Here is a 23,964-nt window from a genome sequence, read left to right on the forward strand (position 1 = left end):
GTTTTTAAAAAGATTTTATTTATTCATGAGACACAGAGAGGCAGAGAGGCAGGCAAAAGGAGAAGCAGGCTCCCAGGGGGGGAGCCTGATGCAGGACCAGATCCCAGGACCCTGGGATCAAGCCCTGAAGCCAGAGGCAACACTCAACCACTGTACCATCCAGGCATCCCTACATTAACATGTAATGTGGAAGCCTAACCAGATTTATGGAAGCATGATTTGAGACATACTAATTATGCATCCATACAATATTTTTTCTTTAAAGGTGTAATCTTAATGTTAGCACTTAAAAAATGTTTGATGAATAAATGACTATTATTCTTGACAAAACATTTGAGAGCCATTCTTTTGGGAATAGCCATTTAGTCTATATATCAAATATAAAATGTAGGTTTGATTATTATTCCCTTTTTAATGTTTTTTTGGGCATTTCTGAACAAAAATTTATAATGGACAGCCAAAACTCAAATCACTTGAATGACGTGTCATTCTTAGAATATACAAAATAATCTAACTAAGATTCACATTTCAACTGTCAAAAAGGGATTGACCAAAAGATTCTTGGCGATGCAGGAATACCAAAGGGAGTGTCATTTCCTGATGAATGGATAAAGATGTGGTGTATACACACAATGGAATATTATTCAGCCATTTTAAAAAATGAAATCTTACTTTCAAAGACATGCATGGAACTAGAGAGTATTATGTTAAGCGAAATAAGTCAGAGAATGACAAACCACATGATCTCATATGTGGAATTTAGGAAAGAAAACAGATGAATATATGGGCAAGGGGGAAAGAAAAAGGAGAGAGGAAAACAAGCCCTAAGTGACTCTTAATAATAGAGAACTGAGGGTTGGAAGGGAAGCGGGTGAGGGATGGGCTAAATGGGTGATGGGTATTGAGGAGGGCACTTATTTTGATGAACACCGAGAATTGTATGTAAGTGATGAAGCACTGAGTTCTACTCTCGAAACCAATATTGAGCTGTACGTTAACTAACAAAATTTAAGTAAAAAAACCCCACAAACACAGGGAGTGTTATTTCAATTAGAACCCACATCTGACAGATGAAAGACATAGAAATTAGGATATAAATAAGTACTAAGTCCTAGAAAAAGTTCTATTTTCTACAGAAATTCCCAAAGTTTTGATGTGGAAGCCAAAAGAAAAAAAAAGGAAAAAAGCTATCCTCTAAAGATCTTTTTAGAAATTCTACAAGGAATTACAACCCCAGTTGATTGTAATCAGTGTTACAGTTTGTTTTCATTTGAAAGAACCAATTTTATTTGAGGCAAATTGAATGTAGCTTTCAAAACAAAACACAATAACGCAAATCAAAAATTTACTCAAACTGAAAACAACAGTACCTTGGAATAATACTATAAGGAAAGAACCTTATCCAACAAACTGAATCAATTAATCTCCTATGAAAATAAGTTTAATAGTTAATTCAATTTCCCATAAAACAAAGTACAGTTAGAAATACTTACACAGAAATTGTTTTTTCTTTTCCAATGGTAATTCATGAAATACTTCCCAAAAAATTTTTATCGTTGGATGCTCTGCCCAATACTCCCCTTTGTATTCTGTATTCTAAAACAACATAATCTTTCATTAATATTAAGTGATGTTAGTTTTGTCTTGTATCTGACAGATTTTCTTGGTAGTCAAGTGTCTACAATGGCCCCGAATGATCTGTCTCCTGCTTGCTATTCATGGCCTTGTGTAGCCCCTCCCACAGTGTATAGGCCTGACTATGTAATCATTAAGATACTGTGGGTAGGAGAAATACATGACTTCTGAGGCTAAATCATAAAACACTCTGTGGCTTCAACCTCTTTTTGACCATTCACTCTGGGGAGAGCCTGGTGCTATTTCAAGAGGACAATTATAGAGCCCTATGGAGGGATCTTTGTGGTGAGACACTAGGCTTTCAGTCAATAATCTTGTGAGTGAGCCATCCTGAAAGGGAATCTATCCTTAATCAAGCCTTCTGATGACTAAAGCACCAATCAGTATCTTGACTGCAACCTCATGAGAGACTGCTAAGTTGCTAAGTTAAAAGCACCCAGCTAAAGCCTTCCTGAAATTCTAACTCAAAGAAAGCGAGAAAATAAATGTTCACTGCTACTTTTAAGCCATTGAATTTTTTAAAACATTACACTTTTTTTTTTTTTTTTAATTTCATGACAGACAGAGAGGCAGAGACATAGGCAGAGGGAGAAGCAGGGTTCCTCTAGGGAACCTGATGCAGGACTGGATCCCCAGACCCTGGGATCATGCCCTGAGCTGAAGGCAGATGCTCAACCACTGAGCCACCAGGTGTCCCTTAAGCCACTAAACTTTGGGGTACTCTGCAGCAATGGAGCTATGGTACTTCTCTTTTAAAAATATACTAGCATTAAGAGAAAAGTTGTGGTAGAGAGAAGCACATTAGTAGATCTTAAACTGTAAAGTGCTCTCTAAAATTCAGCCACTGGGGTGCCTGGGGTCGAGCTGCATCAGGATTCTAGCTCAGTGGGGAGCCTGTTTCTCCCTCTCTCTCTGCTCCCCAACCCTCGCTCCTGCTCGGTCTAATAAATAAAAAATCTTTATAAAATAAAATCCAGCCACAGCTGGCCTTAACTTTTAGTTCTTAACAAGAACCTTCCAGCATTAGGGCCTTTGGACACACTGTTCCCTCAACCTAGACCTATTTTAGATACATCCATCCTCCTTCTTGCTTTGTTCATCAGGCTAATTTCTACTTATCCTTTAGGACTCAGGTTAAATGTCACCAAATTCACTCATGATTCATTCAACAGAGTTTTAGTCAAAATCTGGAGCCCTTGGGGAAACTGTAGTGAACAAAGTCCTTACTTACCCTGAAGAGACTACCGTCTACTCAGAGGCTTCCCCAGATATGTGTATAAGTTCCTCTTTATATACTATTCACTGAACACTCTTCCTTTGTATTCATCAGAGTTTGTTTGTTTTTTTTAAGGTTATTTATTTGTGAGAGACACAGAAGGAGAGAGAGAGGCAGAGACACAGGCAGAGGGAGAAGCAGGCTCCATGCAGGGAGCCTGATGTGGGGGACTCGATCCCAGGTCTCCAGGATCACGCCCCGGGCTGAAGGCGGCGCTAAACCGCAGAGCCACCGGGGCTGCCCTCATCAGAGTTAAATTATTTCATGTCTACCATATTACAGGGCAAAAATCACATTTCAATCTTATTTATTGATGTCTCTCTAATGTCTTGCATGTTACTAAGTATCTGTAGGGGCTCAATAAGTATTTCCTGCTAATGTCCTTCTTAAATTTTGGGCTATTTGTAGCCATGATTATCTCAATAACTGATCTCTTAAAATCTACAAAATATTTGCTATTTATTTGTAAACAGGTTTGGAGAAAATGGCTGAAATTCTAGCAACCAGTTAATGGATTAATGAATATGAATTATAGTCTGTGAGCATGTTTAGTAGGGAATGAAAGAAGGATGGCTAAAGTTTTTTTCCTTTTTTAAAAAAACTTCTAAATGCTTCTGGGGAAATATGTACACAGTCCTGATGAAAGAAAGCATTTAAAATCACAAATCATAATTACTGAAATTAAAATGAATCACATATACAAGGGAAGAAACCAAATATACTAAATAACTAAACCATCTTACTGAATATTTCCATCAAGTGAGGTTTTAAGTACTTACTGAGTGCTCTTCTGTGCTCTGGGAATATAGTAGTGAACAAAGAGACAAAATCCTACCTTCATGGCGCTTACAATGTAGTTGGGGAAGGAGCCACAGATGGTAAAAGACAAGTCAAATTCAAAGAGAAAATAAAGCAGGGAAGGGAGACAGGGTATGGGTGTGGGTGTATATGCACACTCAATTTTAGGTAAGTTAGCCATTAAAGGTCTCTGAGAAGGTATAAAGACAAAGGAAGTAAGAGAAAGAACTCTTTTGGAATTATCAAGGTGAAAAGAGTTCCAAGCACAGGGAATAGCAAATAGAAAGGCCCCAAGACTGGCTCTGCAAAGAGGCCATTAAGGCTGAAGTAGTTTAAGTGAGAAGAATGACAGGAGAGGAGGCTAAAAGGACAAACTGTGTAGGATGTAAAGTGTGATGAGAAGCCATTGTATCTTTTTCATTTTAGGGTGATTGGAGGTGGAATCCATTTCCACTGGGGTCTCCTTAAAGTCAGTACAGCTTTCTTCTCTTTAGCAGATCAATTTAACCCCAAAAAAGAAATCTTCAATTTCCTTCCTGAAGGATTTAAGCTTGCCTATCAGCTTTCCCAGATTCTGTGGCTCTCCCTAGAGTTGTCCTTTGCCGGGTCAGAGAGAGAACCTGAGGAATCTAGCAATCTCTTAAATTAGCTCTGAAGTAATTCTATTGCTTTTAACCTAACCAAGCATACTGCCACTACAGCAACACAATGTACCAATTCCTGACCCTTTTAGAAATTTCAGGGTGTGAAATGGGCTGTCTCTTAAAAACCCTCTCAGGAGGCTTAGAATTCCATTTTCTTTGCTTTAATCATTCATCAACTTATCCATGCATTTTCTGTCTTCCAAAATTATTTTTTCCCTTGGTTAATAATATTTTTAGACTATATTTAGAAATATTTATATTTATAAATATTTATAAATATATATTTAAAAGACTTCATTTATTTATTCGAGAGAGAGAGAGAGAGAGAGAGAGAGAGAGAAAGGCAGAGGGAGAAGCAGGCTCCATGTAGGAAGCCTGATGCAGGACTCGATCCTGGGACTCCAAGATCACGCCCTCGGCCGAAGGTAGGCGCTCAACCACTGAGACACCCAGGCGTCCCTCTCTATTTCTATTTTTATTCCTTTATTGTCATTCTAGTGAGATTTTGGAAAGGAAGAGAGATAAACGTGTTTATTCTAGTATGTTCAACCAGAAGTCATAATTATTTAAATTAAAAAAGTGTATTCCTTAAATTATTACACAGTAAAATTGGCTTTTTCTGGTTCTAGGACTTTTAAGCACATGTACAGACTTGTATACCTACCACATCAGGATACTGAACACTTCCATCACCCCAAAGAACTCTCTTGTGTTACCCTCTGCTGTCACAAAGTCCCTCCATCCCTAGTCTTTTCAAAAAGTCCTATATATGGAATTGTAAAGTATATAACCCTTTGAGATTGGCTTCCTCACACTACACAGGACTCTAAGAGTCATCCCTGTTGCTGTATATATCATTAGTGTATTCCTTTTTATTGCTCAGTAGTATTCTACTGTATGGATATACCCTAGGTTGGTTTATCCATTCACTCACTGAAGGACATATGGGTTGTTTCTACTTTTTGACATGTTTGCAGATTTTTAAAAACAAAATTTTAAAAAATTGTGGTAAAATACCTGTAACAAAGTTTACCATCTTAAACTCTTTTTAAATGTACAGTTTGGTGGCATTAAATCACTTCACACCATTATGCAACCATCACTACCATCCAGCTCCAGAATTCTTCATTCAGCTAAACTCAAACTCTGAACTCTAATTAAACAGTAATGCCCCATATCCCCTTGTTTACAGATTTTTGTGTGAATATGACTTAATCTTAGAGTGGAACTGCTAGGTCATGTAGTAAGTACATATTTAACTTTATAAGAAAATGTCAAACTGTTCCCAAAGTGGCCATACCATTTGTATTTCCACCAGCAATGTATGAAAGTTCCCAATGCTTTGTATCCAACTATTAATGCAAAAAAATCTATCAGAGATTGCTAGATTACAAAGATGTTATCTTTGATAACAAAGTTTGATTGATACAAAGTTATCAATCAAACTTGCATACATCTTTCTCAAAGCTGATCTAACCTAGCACTTTTTATTCAATGTTTATCTGAGGAAATACCTGAGAGTTCTTTGTACAGAGAAGAAGGAAAAGAAAAAAGTTGTTTAAAAATTCCCAATCTTCTTCCTAAAGATCCCTTTATTGGCTAAGGCACTAGTAATGAAGATCATGAAGATTATTTACTTTCTGCTAAAAAATTTAATATTGAGAGTAATCACAAAACAAAACAAAACAAAACAAAAACCAATGACCTTAAGGAAATGTGTGTGCTTTGCATAATGGTTTTCCTATGACTGGGCAGAATGAAAACTTAAGTTTTAGCTGAGACCTTTATCTGACCTCTGTCATAAAGGACTTTTTTCCAATGAAAACTATCACTACCACAAATACAAAAATCTAGTATCTAATTCATATACAACTAAAATTCATTGTGGAGTAAGAAGGGTAAAGTGTTTTCCTATAAATAGGACTGCAATAAATAGTGTAAAGTGGAAAACAGTAAGTGAGAGGGCAAATTTTCCATCAACAAGACCATATTTTCCTTTTGCCTTTCCATTAAAACAATTTTATAGATTTGTTTTCCCCTACCTTTTCCAGTTCCTTCCAATCATAATTTGTGTTTCCAATAACCATTGCTTGTAGTTCATTTGGCTGGAAGAGCTGAAGGACCTTTCCTCCACAGACCTTATGAAAGCCCGCATGAAAAGCATCAAACAAGGAAGCCACTGATTTATTGAATATGTAATCCACATAAGCATCAACAAACTCCTGCCTAGAAAAGAAAAGGCATACATGGCATAGAATATAAAAATAATTTTTTAATGGAGAATGTAGTCTTATTAAAAGTTTGAGTGCTCCGTACTTTTTGCTACTCATATTTAAAACTGAGAAAATATGAGTAAGATTCTAAAGGGACAAAGTGTTTATGGACAAGTTTATTATTCTTTCTAGACAAAAATCCAGTATATACTAGTAGGCATGTAGACTTAATCTATCATTCATAGCCTAATGTAAATGAGGTTATTCTGAGGTAAAATGTCATTTCCTAATGGGAAGAATGATGATGCCAATGTCTATCAAAATAATTTTTAAATACTCACAAATTATTGAGATTTATATGCACCATTCCACATGTAGCCCTAAAAAGAATCATCTGTCAAAAAATATCAGGTGATGAAAAAATGAGAGCTCTGGGATTCAGACTAATGAGACAAGTTACAGTCTGTTTCTCCTTGAGTTTCAATGAATCTGAAAAGAAAATTTCTTTTAAGTACCCTCTATGCCCAAGATGTAGCTTGAACTCATGACCCTGAGATTAAGAGTCACATGGTCTACCAACTGAGCAAGCCAGGTATCCCAGCAAAATTCATTTTAAAAACTAAATACCCAAAAGGGTTATTAAGCATTCAAAAGGATAATCATTAAAGATTATAAACACCGTTTCTTTTCAAAAGTAAGTGCATATACATATATGTAGCCATATGCACATAAACACTTCTGATGCTTTTTCCTGCCATGATACAAAAGGAAACTGTAAAAAAAAAAAAAAAAAAAAAAAGTTCCTTTATCCAGTAATTAGCACCACAGTTTTATTCATTTTGTTCTGTTAACTACAAACATTTTATGCAGCTATCTGGTCAAATAATAAGAATGGGTACCAGAGAATTTCAGTATTTTATACGTCTGTCTTCCAAATTAAAAAGGATAATTCTGTAAGTGAGAATACTGGCAAATTCAGTTATCTATAGGTAATTTTCTTAGCAAATTATAAAATAATTCCAAGTGAATTTACATTAAAAAAAAAAAGGTTAAAGGAAGCCATTGTAATATAAAATTAGGCAGGCCTAAGGAAAAATAAGTAACATATGTTATTAGGTTCTGATGAAAAAGCAGCAGATAATTTTGGTATGCATAATTTTATAATTCATTTAACTGGAAAGTGAAATTTATCTGTACAAATGCCTTAAACACAAAAGGCTAAATTGTTTTATATGCTAACATTTTTATCTTCAATACTTTCATTAACTAGGATTGGTAATACAAACATAAAAATTCTTTAAGTTATTTCTAAACTAGACTTAAAAAACTAGAGACTTTAAAAGTAGAAAAAGGGATCCCTGGGTGGCGCAGCGGTTTAGCGCCTGCCTTTGGCCCAGGGCGCGATCCTGGAGACCCGGGATGGAATCCCACATCGGGCTCCCGGTGCATGGAGCCTGCTTCTCCCTCTGTCTATGTCTCTGCCTCTCTCTCTGTGTGACTATCATAAATAATAAATAAAAAATAAAATAAAATAAAATAAAATAAAATAAAATAAAATAAAAGTAGAAAAAAAATCCTTCTAAATCACAAAGTTTTTCAAAACCAGTATTTTTTTAAAGAGTTAGATCTAATTTTTTCACATTATTTTAAAAACAGCTTTATTTTTACTGAAATAAGACATATGCACAGTTTAAAATGTCAAATAGTAATATTCCTAACAGCCAACATTTACTGAGCACGTGCATGTGCTAAGTACTATTCTAAGCATCTTAGAATTATTGCCTCATTTAATCCTCAAAATAACCCTATGAAATAGGTACAATTTATCATCCCATTTTACAGAAAAGGAGACTGAGGCATGGAGACATAGACTAATTTACCTACAGTTACACAGTTTCTAAGTAGCAGAACCAGGATTATAACCATTTGGATAAAGTCCCTGAAAACAGCCAATAAGCTAACATTGTCTAAAGAACTGTAACACAGTAGAAGAGAATGAAGCAGTTCTGTCTTGCAACTTTCCCATTAGAAATTCTTGATATTCGAAGGCAAATACTTAACTTTCTGCTATTCCTTCTGATATTTACCTTCAAACTTAAACAACCTAATTACAGTTTTTCCTTAATTTTCAATTTAAAATATAATCTAATAAACTGAGTATTGTGAAAGTTGAGAATTTACCTTTTACTTAATTGCCCCACTCTCACTGTCTCCCCAAAAGCTCCCATTATAACAATTTTGGTTCACTATTTGCTGTTAAAATTTTTATGATTATAAATATTATTCAGAATTAAGCTAGAGTATTTTAGTTACCTGCCTTTTCTTAAAAAGAACTTTTGCTAAAAGAAAAAAAAAAAAAAAAAAAAGAACCTTTGCTTCCCTAATTTACTACTACATCCCTAACTTCAACAGAAGTGTCAATCTCCTTTAGATTCATTCAACTCCAGGGAGCATCAGTTATATTTTTCTCCTGGAGCCTTCCATCCTCTTGATTTACCCACATTGGTTGCTCTTTCTTGCAGAAGGATTCCTCCTTGCCTCTCTTCTATACTGGATCCTGTTTTTTGAATCTCATGTCTTTCTCTTTCTTAATTTAATTTCCTTGTTTAGTAGAACACATCCTTTAACTTCCTGAGAAAACTGCACTGGATGTAGATTTCTCTGAGATTCTGGATGTATGAAGATGTTTTTACATACACTCACATACTTCATAGTTTTGATATAGAATTCTAAGTTAAAAAAATATTTTTTTCCCCAGATTTTGATCTCCTGTCTTCAATGTCATTCTTTAGAAGTTTGACGTTATTTGATTCTTAATTCTTTGTACATGGTGTGCTTTTTTACCCTGAGATTCTGAAAATCCTATTTTGCCTTGGTATTTTTTGTTTGTTTTTTTACTTTCCATTCTCTCAGTTTTAAAGGCATGTCTTTTAAGGCATATTACTCAATTCTGGCAAGTTTTTTTGTACCATTTCTTCAACAATTTTCTCAGGGAATTTTTTTCAGTTTTTAATTGAAAATTTTTTTAATTGAATTTTTGAAGTTTAAGTGAGTAATTTTTAATCCATATAGATGAGAATACTGTTTTCAGTTTCTTTTGAAGTTTTGTTCTTCATCCTGCATCGTTTCTCTTTTCTTACCGTTCAACTGTTTTGGTTTTTCCTTAATTGGTATCAATTTTTGGCTATCCATTCATATATAAAAGTAAGGCAGTTTATCCAAAGAATCCTTCAGTACACAGTGTCAAGGACCTGGAGCTGTAGATTCAATCTACTTGTTTTCAGCTCTGCCTCTTACCCCCGGCTGTGCTTAACTGTACTCAAATCCAATATGGTCTCCTCACCCACTCCCCAACATATCCAAAGTCCCTTCAGTTCAATCTCCCCAGAAGATAAATTTCCAATCTTCTGCCCAGGTCAGAATGGGGAAATTGCCAGAGTACTACGTTAATTAAAATGGGTTTCTAACTGCTTTTAAAACAGAAATCTTTCTGTTTCCAGCATTCCCCTAAGCCCCATACACTTTTTTTTTTTAAAGCCCCATTTAGCCCCATACACTTCTAACGTTTTTTATTCTCAATACCCCAAGCTTTTGTTCACCAGTATAAACTGGCTGCTTTCTTGGCTCCTCCCAGTCCATCTTATGTTGCTGCTGTCTCTGGTTAGCTAAAGTTAGTTACCCTGTTTTCTAGTTTCCAAAAAAGTGTTTGCTGTTCTCCCCTTTTCCTTCTCTGTGTTTTGCTTATGATCTTTTTGTCCCAAACTTTAGTAATGTCTTAAAGAGATTTCAGAAGCAAAAGGCAGTTACTTCCTTACTAACCATTCAAAAAGTAAGTTTTATCTGAGTAAAAATTTAAGGCTATGACAGGTTTCTATATACAGAAGAAAAATGCCTACGGAATCTTATTACTACCACTGATGCTGCTATAATTCACTTACCGATTTTGTTTGTTAACAGCTGTGTCTGCACCATTTAGAACCAGCTCTTTCACTTCTGTTGCACCAAAGTTTTCAACTGTGATCTATTAATTTAAATTTTTAAAAAAAGTCAATGTCAGACTCAAAACTTCTTAGATTTTAATAACCTGTTATTATATTCTACCTTTCCCTCATTAAATATAAGAATAAAGTTGAGGTAAAATTCTGCTACTATCATAAGCTTATCTGTGAATTCTGCGTAAGACTACAACTAGAAATTTTCATCCTGTGTAGTTAGTCCTACCGTGACTAATTACAAATTACCAAGTGTTTAGTTAGTTAAGATCAAGAAAGTATTTATCATGTGTAAAACTTTAGAACAATCACTATAGGAGTAAAATATTAGAAATAATGTTTTCATTATACGCATGACAGAATCAAGTGTCAAATGTATGCAGTCCAGACCAGCTACACATTCTTCTCACATGACAGCTACTCCTGTGTTCCTAATACCTGCCTTGTTTGCATTCTTGATCACAGGTGGTTTTTCAAAGTTTGCTATTAATTGGGTTTATAAAGACAGTCAATTATTTTGAAACATTTTCTTTCCCTTACTGGTCTAATTTTCCTATTAATATTACCATTCCCACCTTTGTATCTTTTCTCTTTCTATCCCCTCTTTTTGGAATATTATCCTCTTCTATTAAAACTTTTTTTGGTACCAGCTATTTATAAAACATTGCGGTGGCATTGGGATGGTAAGAGATGAATAAATCCCCTGCTGTGGAATTCACCATCTAGTTAAGGAGGAGAAATGTGTTATGTAAACAACTTCTTATAATAAAATAAATGCTGTAATAGAGACATGAAAAAAATGCTATCAGACCACAGAAAAAAAACCACTGATTTCTAAGCGGAGGAAGTATGAAAGACCTTGAGGAAGAAATGTCATTTGAAAAGCACCTAGAAAGATGAATAGGGCTCTCAAAAGATCGACCAGGGATTTCTGACTGAGCAAAGAGATTGGATAGGATTGATATGAGAGTAAATAACTTCTGAAAATGTATGGCCCTAAAAAACAGGAAGCTAACCTATGAGAGAATACTGTGTGTCATGATAAAATTTGGTATGATTGGCGGGATGCAACAGAAGTCAGAAAGAAAGTCAGATTACATATGTCCTTGAGGCCCATTCTAGAGTTATTACTATGCAAGCATTAAAGAGCCACTGAAAATTTTTGGGAGAGAAATGGTAGTGGGAAGGAATGTTTAAATTACCATTAATATATTAAGCATTCATAAACTTGGTGATTGACAAATTAGAAATTATATTGCTTGGAACCCAATGTTTCAGTCCATTGAGATAATCAATAAAGATTCAAAAATAACTGATATCATTAAAAGTGAAATTGAAGAATCAAATCATTAAAATCAACCATTCAGTTGAACAAGGGAACAAGGGAACTCAAAATTTCATAGTAAATAGAAAAAAGCCAAAGGGGATGTTTTTTCTTGAAAAAAATAAAATAAAATAAAATAATTAAAATAAACTCAATTATTTCATCTTAAATCTACTAAATTTTCTTACAACTGTACTATGTGCCAATTCTTAAAATGATAAAAAAATGGCTAAACTTTTTTTGCAGGGGCATGTAATTCTTTTGGCAAACTGTGGGATAGCAGAATATGGTTATCTGTCAGATTTGATCACAAGATCATAAAGAGGACTATTTGAGGGGAAAGCAAACAAATACAAAAGTTTTTGGAAAGAAAACCAAAGATTTTTATCATTTTCCCAAGAGTCTAATTTATAATATTGAAATCTTTCCATTCTGAAGTGTCTTCTTATAATCCTTGCTGATTTTCTCTTCTTTGCCAACTGTCTACTTTTGCCATATCCTGGTTTCTCAATGGCTTTGCACATGGATGGGTAAGTTATTCAATATCCCCTTTCAAAGAATTAACAAAATTCTGTATTTTTGACAAGATTTGCAATTTCATTTTCCAAATAACATTCCAACATATTTGCATTTGACTGTAGTATGTCATTTCAAAAGTAAGATAAATGGGCAAGGATAAATAGTAGTATGAAGCAGAAAGAGATGTCTGAGTAGGAATTAATCTTTTAAGTGGTAAGCTCATTACTGAATATTCTAGAGTCCAGTAACTTTTGCTTCTCTAAACATTCTTATAATTGCAGACTCAAAAAAACAAATGCTTGAATAAAGAGGTCTTCTTGTATTTGTATACATATACAAATATTTAGCATAATAATAGAGCACTAGGCTTTGAAGCCACAGACCTGGATATACATATTATTTCTGACATGTAATGATTGTTTTCAGTTTTCTTCATCTATAAAATAAGGATAATAATTACTGATCTCATAGGACTATTATGAGGATTAAATGAAATAATGTACGTACTGTGACTAGAATATAGTTAATGCTCAATAAATGTTAGCAAAAGGGTTAAAAATTCCACCCGTCAAAATAAAACAAAAACCATAAGGCACAGCTGTTAAGTAAAAGGGATGATAAGCAATCAGGCTATTCTGTCTTTCCACCTTACCGTAAAATTAAGACAAAATGTTTCCTCAACATCATCTTCTGGATAATCCAGTAATTGTTGCATGCTTCTGCAAAACAATATACATGTTTCTTTGAGGTAAAACATTGTTGGTATTTTGACTATTTTGGTTACAAATAAATGTATTTCTCATTCATTCTTGATAAAATCCTTATTAATCTGTACTTTTATATTTGTTTCAGAATGGCAGATGTACAACGAGCAATTGTATAACAGTTAATGAACAATTATGAAGAAAAAAATCACTCTCTCTGAGTGATTACTCTGAGTGATTAATTTTCTCTCTTCTGAATACAAAAGGCATGTATCCATCCATTTTCAACATTTGTTCTTACTTATATACAGTTTTTAAAAATATATATATACACAGTTTTTATTCCATTTAATGTAACAAATAAAAAGAAACTTTACATATTCCATCTAGGAATGAAGATAATCAGAAGTCCAATTGAATAAATTAACTACTTTCAGGAAACATTATCTCTGTAAGTTTATTATCCAATATTTGCAAAATTTCTTAAATTACTAAAAATTTAGCAAATGGTTCTATACATATAAGTCTTTTAGTAGAGAATTTTGGATCTGAGTGACACAGAATTCTCCAATATCAGAACAGCATTTTGTTTATTTTGGAAATACAAAAAGAACAAAACACAATTATTCCTAAAAGGAAAGCCTTCTGTACCTTTTCCATTCCCTATTACCTAAATCCTTGTCACTTTTTATTACTAACCTCCCAACATCAGGCACTAGTTCCTTCAAATCATCCAAGGATGGCTTCTTTTTCAGCAGTTTCTTATATAAAGCCAAAGGAAAGTGGAGGTCCACAATAGTAAAATTATAAATTGCTAATCCACAGATAACACCAATCAAATGAAACAAATCACTGTCTTCAAATGTCTAAAAGCAAAAGACGATGACTTGTTAAAATAATAAATTTTTCTGATGACAAGAACACATACTTGTAGTAGAAAATTTTGAAGACACAGAAAAAAGTAATGAATAACAAGAAAAAAGCCCATTCTCAATCACATCTCCCTGGAATAATATCACTGTTAGTACTTCTGCACAGTCCCATCTAATATATTTTCTAAGACAAAATTAAGACCTAGCTAAAATCATACTAAATGTATAACTTCACAAGTAGCTTTTTTTCCCCCTGGAAATACAAGCATTTCCACATCATTAAGCATTAAATTAATAAATGAATGACTACTAGGACATTTAATCTGATTTAAATAATTATACACACTCAAAATTTGGAAAACAAAAAGCATAAAGAAAATGAATGCCTGTAATGCAATTACTTAGAAACAACGATTTAAAAAGTATTTTTATGTACTTCTATCCACTGTAAGTTCAAAAAATAATTTAAAAACATTATATAATGTTAAGGTTTTCTTTTTCTAATCGTATTTTCCTGAGTCATTAGTTATTATTCTAGAACATGATTTTTATTTATGTAATTTTACTTTTTTATTTTTTAAGGTATGCTCCACAGCCAGCAATGGAGCCCAATGCGGGGCTTGAACTCAGGACCCTGAGATCAAGACCTGAGCGAGATTAAGAGTTGGATGCTCAACTGCGCTACCCAGCAGCCCCATAGAACATGATTTTTAATGGTTGCAGATCACTCATATAAAAGTACCAAGGTCTGCTAAATTAGCTATTTTACTATAGTTGGACATTTATATTATTAAAACACTGAAAATCACAATGCTTATTTCCCTCTATCTTTAGAAAAGAAATATATGGTCAGGGCAGCCCGGGTGGCTCAGCAGTTTGGCCCTTGCCTTTGGCCCAGGGCGTGATCCTGGAGACCCATGATAGAGTCTCCCATTGGGCTCCCTGCATGGGGCCTGCTTCTCCCTCTGCCCGTGTCTCTGTGCCTCCCTCCCTCTCTGTGTGTCTCTCATGAATAAATAAATAAAATCTTAAAAAAAAAAAAAAGAAATATATGGTCATGGCAAATTCAGTGAGCATGATAGTTAAGAGGAAAACTTTTTTTTTTTGGTCAGATTTGGGCCTCCAGACCTGGTTCTTTCACTATCTAGCCTCAGTGTTTTTGTTTTTGTAGGATTTTGTTTCAGAGAGAGTGAGCAAGAGAGGTAGGAGGAGCAGAGGGAGAGGGAGAAGCAGACTTCCCAATGAGGAAGGAGCCTGATGTGGCACTCCATCCCGGGACCCTGAAAACATGACCTGAGCTGAAGGCAGATGCTTACTGAACTGAGCCACCCAAGCGCCCCATAACTTCAGTGTTTTTAAAGATATAAACAGTATCTCAGGGCATCTGGGTGGCTCAGTCTGTTAAATGTCTGCCTTCAGCTCAGATCATAATCCCAGAGTCCCAAAACTGAGCCCTGCCTCAGGCTCCCTGCTCAGTGGGGAATCTGCTTCTCCCTCTCCTTCTGCTCCTTTCCTAACTCTCTCTCTCTCACAAATAAAATCTTTTAAAAAACCCCAGTATTTATCTCATAAGATTGTTGTATCCTAGTTCCTGCAGCATATAGTAAAGGCACAATACATGTTAGTTATTTCAACTAGCTAATAATATTCAAAATGAGATGATATCATTTCTTCATATCTACATCTATATCTATATATGTTTTTAAAGATTCTATTTATTCATTTATTTTAGAGAGTGAGCAAGCATGCACGAGTGGGTGCATGTGCAAGCAGGGGGAGGGGCAGAGGTGCAGGGAGAGGGAGAGAATCTCAAGCAGACTCAGCACTGAGCATGGAGCCCCCCCCCCCCAAGTGGAGCGGATTCTCAACAATCCTGAGTTCATGACCTGAGTCAAAACCAAGAGTTGGATGCTTAGCAGACTGAGCCACCCAGGGCACCCCACCATCTCTGCATATATTTTTGCCCACAGTTCGGAATATTTGCTTAGGATAAATTCTACTTTGTAAGACTTTCCAAGTCAAATGACAGTTAAGCATACCCCAAAACTGTTTCTGTTCACACCTACTCCAATTTATACTGCCATTTGTAGTCCAGGAAAATGCGTATCTTTCCACATTTATACACACATTCGAAATGTGTGTATATAAACACACATTTCTGAGTTAAGAAATGAAAACTTGGGGCATCTGGGTGGCTCAGTCAGTTAAGTGCCAGACTGTTCATTTCAGTTCAGGTCATAATCTCAGTGTTGTAAGAGCAACCTACCTGTCAGGCTCCATGCTAGGTGGGGAGACTGCTTAAGATTCTCTCTTAAAAAAAAAAAAAAGAAAAAAAAAAAGATTCTCTCTTCCTCTCCCTCTGTCCTTTCCCACTCCCCTTCCCTTTCTCTCTCTCTCTCCCTCTCTTAAAAAAAAATATATGAAAAGAAAACTTGTTTTGGCATGTATTTCTTTTTTTATTTTATTTATTTATTTTATTTATTTATGATAGTCACACAGAGAGAGAGAGAGAGAGGCAGAGACACAGGCAGAGGGAGAAGCAGGCTCCATGCACCGGGAGCCCGACGTGGGACTCGATCCCGGGTCTCCAGGATCGCGCCCCGGGCCAAAGGCAGGCGCCAAAACGCTGCACCACCCAGGGATCCCCTGGCATGTATTTCTATTAATGATACTGAAAATCAGGGATTTGTGTATATTTGTAAATTCCTCTTTGTATTCTTGGCCCATTTATCTTTTGGAGGCTAGTGTTTTCTTTTTTTTTTTGGTGCAAAAAGGATTTTATTAAAGGATGGGGACACAATCTGTGGGCAGAAAGAGCTGCTGCCCCTAGTGTTTTCTTATATATTTACATTTGAATTCTTTATATACCAGGAGTATTACTCTATGTCGTATTTGTTACATATATCCCAGTCTGCTATATACTTTTTAATAATCTTTTTTTTTTTTTTTTTTTTTTTTTACTTTTTAATAATCTTAAGTTACGTATAAATGTCACATCTTCCCCCAGGGGTGAAATTAATCTTTATACTCTATGAAGTCCTATACTGTAAGTTTAGAAAGTCCTTCTTAAATAGGAAGGACTGAAAAATGTGTCAATCTCTCCTCCTCCTGAAATTCCTATGAGAATAAAGGAATATAAATAACATAAACCCACAAGAAAAGAGAATAGGGGATAGTTTTAATATCACTAAAGAGATGTTGATATTTTAAAATATGAAAAGTAGATGGATACTGGTAATTGATTCAATTCAGTATGGCAGAAGAAACTGAAACAGCAATTTGTTAAGAGAAAAGCCAATGAAAAACAAGCTAATTTGTACTTAAGGCTCAGGAACTTAAGTACTAAAAAAATACCTTTAAAGTTAAGTAGACCAGCTAGCTCAGTTGGTAAAATGTAAGATGGTAAAATGTAAGACTGAAGTCAGAGGTACTCAAGTAGGGTTGAAGATACAATGGGTGGTGACAAGTCCCTTGCTCTTCTGGAAAGGATGAGCCTAGGTGGCTCTGGATTCTGAGACAGGTGATACATAGAAGCAAAGGTATCAAAGAGTTCAAGGGGATTTTTTTTTTATTTTTTATTTATTTATGATAGTCACAGAGAGAGAGAGAGAGAGGCAGAGACACAGGCGGAGGGAGAAGCAGGCTCCATGCACCGGGAGCCTGATGTGGGATTCGATCCCGGGTCTCCAGGATCGCGCCCTGGGCGAAAGGCAGGCGCCAAACCGCTGCGCCACCCAGGGATCCCTCAAGGGGATTAATAAGAGATACAGTTATAAAATAAGTCACAGGGATATAAAACACTATAGCAGAGGGAATATAGTCAATTTTATTTTAATAACTTTGGATGGTGACAGATGGTAACTACACTTATCATGGTGAGCAAGTACTGTATATCATGCTAAATCACTGTTATATACCTGAAACTAATATAATTTGAAGGTCAACTATACTTCAAAAACAATTTAAAAACTTAAGTGCCTGCGTGACTTGGTTGCTTAAGTGTCTGCCTTTGGCTCAAGTCACGATCTCAGGGTCCTGGGATCGAGCGCCACATGGGGCTCTTCCAGGAGTCTGCCTCTCCTCTTCCCTCTGCCCCTCCCCTTCACTTGTTCTCTCTCAAATAATAAATAAAATCTTTTTTTTTTAATTTTTAATTTTTATTTATTTATGATAGTCACAGAGAGAGAGAGAGGCAGAGACACAGGCGGAGGGAGAAGCAGGCTCCATGCACCGGGAGCCCGATGTGGGATTCGATCCTGGGTCTCCAGGATCGCGCCCCGGGCCAAAGGCAGGCACCAAACCGCTGCGCCACCCAGGGATCCCAATAAATAAAATCTTAAAAAAAAAACTTAAAGTGTAAAATACACACACAAAAAGAGGATTAAATGAGGGTATGTATAAGTTAACAATGAGAATCCTAGCTTCCCTTTCCAGGGTTCAGAACAGTACTAAAGCACTGGCAGCCAACCAAAGAGTAAAAAAACTATACATGCTGACAATTGAGGGTTCCCCCTTGAAATGTCCCTACCTAATCACTCTATGAATGGGGTCTATAAATCATAAATATGTATGGCCAGGGGATCCTGGGTAGCTGAGTCAGTTAAGTGTCTGATTCTTGATCTTAAGGGTTGTGAGTTCACCATGTTGGGTTCCATGCTGAGCATGGCATCTACTTGGGGAAAAAAAAGAAAAAAATGTGTATGACCCAAAAGAGTAGCTTTTAGTGTCATGTTGTCTTTTTTTTTTTTTTAAGATTTTATTTATTTATTTGTGAGAGAGACACACAGAGAGAGAGAGAGAGGCAGAGACACAGGCAGAGGGAGAAGCAGGCTCCATGCAGGGAGCCCGACATGGGATTCGATCCCGGGTCTCCAGGATCACACCCCAGGCTGAAGGCGGCACTAAACCGCTAAGCCACGGGGCTGCCCCAGTGTCATGTTCTTAAATGTGAATAAAAAGCCAACGATCAAAAGAAAAAGACAAAAGAAATAAAAGAAACCTGGAGGAATAACTGGTACTATGGAGAAAAAATTCTGTCAAACAACAAAAAAAGTGTCCAGTATTCACCAAAAATTTCTGAGGCATGCAAAAAAAGAATATGGTCCATTCATAAGAAAAAAGTCATATAAATTGTTAGGTCTCATCTAGTAAATCCAGACACTGTATTTACTAGATAAGACTTAAATTTTTTTTTAAGATTTTATTTATTTATTTATTTGGGGAGGCAGTAAGCACAAGAAGGAGGGAATGGCAGACGGAGAAGAAGCAGGCTCCCCATTGAGCAGGGAGCCCAATGTGGGGCTCAATCACAGGGCCCCGAGATCATGACCTGAGCCAAAGTTAGACATTTAACCAACAAAGCCACAAAGGCACCCTAGTGAAGACTTCAAATCAAGTGTTTTGTTTTGTTTTAAAGATTTTATTTATTTATTCATGAGAGACACACAGAGAGCGGCAGAGACACAGGCAGAGGGAGAAGCAGGCTCCATGCAGGGAGCCTGACATGGGACTCGATTCTGGGTCTCCAGGATCATGCCCTGGGCTGAAGGTGGCACTAAACCACTGAGCCACTCAGGCTGCCCTCAAATCAACTGTTTTAAATAGGCTCAAATAGCTAAAGGAAACTATGGGCGCAGGAGGTGCGGGGAGAGAACAGAATAACAATGTCTCATCAAAAAGAGAATATCAATAAAGAAATAGAAATTATGGAAAAGCAGCAAGCCAAAATTCTGGAAAAGTACAATAACTGAAACAAAAAATTCAGTAGAGGGGTATAAGAAATTTGAGCCGCCAGAAAAGAGAACCAACAAACTTGAAGATAGGTCAACTGAGATCATCTACTTTGTGGGACAGCAGTAAGAAAAAAGAATGAAGAAATACAAAGAGGGGGGCACCTGGTTGGCTCAGTGGTTGAGTGTCTTTGCCTGTGTCTCTTTCATGAAAAAATAAATAAAATCTTAAAAAAAAAGAAATATGAAGAAGTTCCTACAAGACCTGTGGGACACCATCAAGTGTACAATCATACAAACAGCAGAGTCCCATAAGGAGAGGACACAAAAAGAATATTTGAAGAAATGGTTGAAAACTTCCTAAATTTGACAAGAGACATAAATCTTACATCCAAGCAGCTCAATAAACTTCATTTATGACATACCTGTGATCCATATTCAGACACATTTTAATCTAAGTGTTGAAAGTCAATTATAAAGAGTATTGAAAGCAGCAAAAGAGAAGCAACTCATCACATAGTAAGGCTCCTCAAAGAGACTAACAGCTAATTTCTAATTAGAAACTATCTGTGCCAAAAGGCAGTAGGATGACATATTTAAAGGGCTGAAAGAAAAAACTGTCAAGCAAGAATTTTACATTCAGGAAATCTCAGGAAAAGAAAAACTGAGAGTTTGTTGCTACTAAACCTTCCTTACAAGAAATGCTAAAGTCCATCAGCTGAAAGGAAAGGATGCTACACAATAACTCAAAGTCATAGAAATAAAGGAACTCTGTGAAACGTAGCTACATAGGTAAAAATAAAAGTTAAAATTATTGTATTTGATTTGTAATCTTTCTCTTTAAATGGTTTAAAACTCAAATGCATAAAATAATTCTAAATCTGCATAATGGGCACACAATGTATAAAGCTGTAAGGTGTGACAATAACAAAGAGAAAGGAACAGAGTTGTTCTAGGAGCAAAGTTTCTGTATATTACTGAAGCTGGTACTGATTCAAACTAGACTTGGAATTGTAACCCTCAGAGCATCAACTAAAGAAATTATATATATATATGTGTGTATATATATATTTTTGAAATGAGAAAGGAATCAAAACAATATACTAGACCAAAAAAATCAACTAAACCCCCAAAAAAGGTGTAATTAGGAGGAAGAGATATGACTTACAGAAAACAAACAGTAAAATGGCAGAAGTGCTTCCTTATTAATAATAGCTTAAGGGGCACCTGCGTGGCTCAGTTGCTTAAGTGTCTGCCTTTGGCTCAGGTCATGATCCCAGAGTCCTGGGATTGATCCCTGCATTGGGCTCCATGCTCAGCAAGGAGTCTGCTTTTCTTTCTTCTCTTCTCCTTGCTTTCTCTCTCAAATAAATAAAATCTTAATACAATGTTCAATAGGTCAGGTGTATTCAATACATGTAGAGTTATAAAATTTCTAACTTACAATGGGTTTATTGGAACATAACCCCATTGTAAATCTAGGAAGATTTATATATGCTGTCTACAAACCTCACTTTAAATCCAAAGATACTAGATTGAAAGTCAAAGTTTGAAAAATGATAACCAAACATGGGATTTTCTCTCTCCTCCCCTTCCCCTGCCATGAATGCTCTGTCTCTCTTTATCACATAAGTAAATAAAACCTTACAAAACAAAACAAAAACTTCAAACAAAAAAGCCTAGGACTAGATTCTACCAAACATTTCAAGAATAATTAACATCAATGTTTCCTCTTCTAAGAAATGGAAGAAGGGAATTCAAGAAATGGAGGATGAGGGAACATTTTCTTTTTTTTTTTTTAATTTTTTTTTTTTTTTGAGGGAACATTTTCTAATGTATTTGTGAGGTCAAACTACCATGTGAGGTAATTTTTTTTTTTTTGAGGGAACATTTTCTAATGTATTGTGAGGTCAAACTACCATGACACTAAAGATCGACATCACAAACACCAAAAAGAAAACTGTAGACCAGTATCCTTAACAAAGATGGAAAAATCATCAACAGAACACAAGCAAACTGAATCCCACAGCAAAATAAAAGGATTACACACCATGACCAAGTAGGCTTTCTCTCAAGAATACAAGGTGGCTCAACATAAGAAAATGCACCAATATAATACATCACATTTATGGAATGAAGGAAGAAAACTACATGATCATCCTGATGTAGAAAAAGCATCTGACAAAATCCCACTCTCTTCCATGATAATATACTCAACAAACTAGACATAGAAGATAACCTCCTTAAAGTGACAAAAGTGAAAAACCCAAAGCTAACATCCCACTCAGATCAAGAACAAGAAAAGCAAGTCCACTCTTACCACTTGTATTTGACAGTGTACTGGAAGTTCTAGCCAGGGCAATTAGGCAAGAAAAAGAAATAAAGGTATCTAAATTGGAAGGAAAGAAGTAAAATTAAATCTATTGCATTTATGGATGCCATGATCTCATATAAAGAAAATCCTAAAGAATCCACAAAACAATCTAGTAGAGCTGATAAATAAATTCAGCAAAGTTGCAGAATACAAAATTAACATTCAAAAAGCAGCTGTATTTCTTTTTTTTTAAGCAGTTGTATTTCTATATCGTAGCAATGAAAAAAAAACAAAAATAAAATTTATGAAAAAGTTCAATTTATGACAGCATCAAAAAGAACAATTTATTCAATACCTTCTTCATCAAACCCTTAATGTCCTTTTTTTGCAGAAATGACAAGCTAACCATAAATTCATACAAAATTTCAAGAGATCCCTAACATTCAAAACAATCTTGAATGAGAAGAACAATTGGAGGACTCATACAATTCAATGTCAAAACCTACTGCAAAGCTACAGTAAACAAAACTGTGTGGTACTGGCGTAAGGACAGACATAAACATCACTGAAATAAAACTGAGGTCCAGGAATAAATCCATATTTCTGCAATTAATTTTCAACAAAGGTGCCAAGACTAGTCAATAAGGAAAGAATAGCCTTTTTAACAAACAATGGTGGGACAGCTAGTTATTCACATACGAAGAATGAAGCTGAACTCTTACCTCAGACTATAGACAAAAATTAACTCAAAATGGATCAAAGACCTCTAACAGCTAAAATTGTAAAACTCTTATATAAGAAAATCCAGAAGGGTAAATCTTAATGACTTTGCAACAGTCAATGGTTTCTTAGTTATGACACCAAAAGCACAGGCAACAAAAGAAAAAAATAGATAGAGGATCCTTGGGTGGCTCAGCAGTTCAGCATTCTTTGGCCCAGGGCGTGGTCTGTGCCTGTGTCTCTGCCTCTCTCTCTCTCTCTTTCATGAATAAATAAATAAAATCTTAAAAAAAAAAAAAAAGATAAAAAAGACTTCAACGAAACTTAAAACTATGGGTCAAAAGATACTATTAAGAAAATGAAAAGACAACCCATAAAATGGGAGAGAATATTTGCAAATCTTACATTTGATAAGAATCTAGTATCCAGAATATATAAGGAAGTCTTAAAACTCAACAGCAAAAAGACAGTGTAATTTAAAAATGAGAAGAGGACTTAAAAAGACATTTTGCTTAAAGCATATAACAAATGGCCAAATAAGCACATCCCTGGCCATTAGAGAAATGCAATTCAACACCACAATGAGATGCTATTTCATACCCACTATATTATTAAGAAATAAACTAAATATATTTTTGAAATATAAATTTAAAAAAAGGAAAATAGCAAATGTTGGAAAACAGTTTGGTGGTTCCTTAAAAAGTCAAACTAAATTATAACAGGACCCAGCAATTCCACTCCTAGGTATACACACCCAATTAAGTGCAGCGTGCAAACATAAACTTGTACATAAATGTTCATAGCAGCATTATTCATAACATTTTATCAAAAGAGTTAAACAACCCAAATGTCTATTGACTAATGAAACATAAACAAAATATGGTATTTCCATACAAATGAATATTCTTCAACTACAAAATGGAATGAAGTAATGATATATGGTACAGCATGGATGAACCTTGGAAATATGTTAAGTGAAAAGAAGCTAGCCACAAAAGGCCACATATTATATATGACTCCATTTATAGCAAATATCAAGAATAGACAAATCCACAAGACAAAGAGTAGAGTAGTGGTTGTTGGGCTGGAGGGAAAAGGAAGTGGAGAGTAACTGCTTAAGGTGTACAGGTTTCCTGTTGAGGTGATGAAATGTTCTGGAACTAGACAGTCATGATGGTTGCACAACACTGTTAATGTACTGAATACTACTGATTTGTACCTTAA

General features: G+C 35.4%; 1 protein-coding gene across 6 annotated transcripts in view; it reads right to left on the reverse strand.

Annotated features, from left to right (window-relative positions):
- Positions 1–23,964, reverse strand: part of HERC4 (HECT and RLD domain containing E3 ubiquitin protein ligase 4) — a 158,127-nt gene that overhangs the window by 1,370 nt on the left and 132,793 nt on the right. For all 6 annotated transcript variants that reach the window (XR_012001097.1, XR_012001096.1, XM_026003496.2 and 3 more), the window contains 5 exons: positions 13,805–13,971; positions 13,054–13,120; positions 10,505–10,587; positions 6,396–6,579; positions 1,494–1,596 (listed from right to left, as the gene is read on the reverse strand). Coding sequence is in view for 4 of the 6 variants with exons in the window: in XM_026003496.2 (XP_025859281.1) it covers positions 1,494–1,596; positions 6,396–6,579; positions 10,505–10,587; positions 13,054–13,120; positions 13,805–13,971 (604 nt within the window). In the remaining 2 variants the exon portion in view is untranslated. The remainder of the gene's footprint in view (positions 1–1,493; positions 1,597–6,395; positions 6,580–10,504; positions 10,588–13,053; positions 13,121–13,804; positions 13,972–23,964) is intronic.

The sequence above is a fragment of the Vulpes vulpes genome, chromosome 4, assembly GCF_048418805.1.
Source record: "Vulpes vulpes isolate BD-2025 chromosome 4, VulVul3, whole genome shotgun sequence".
Classification (NCBI taxonomy): domain Eukaryota; kingdom Metazoa; phylum Chordata; class Mammalia; order Carnivora; family Canidae; genus Vulpes; species Vulpes vulpes.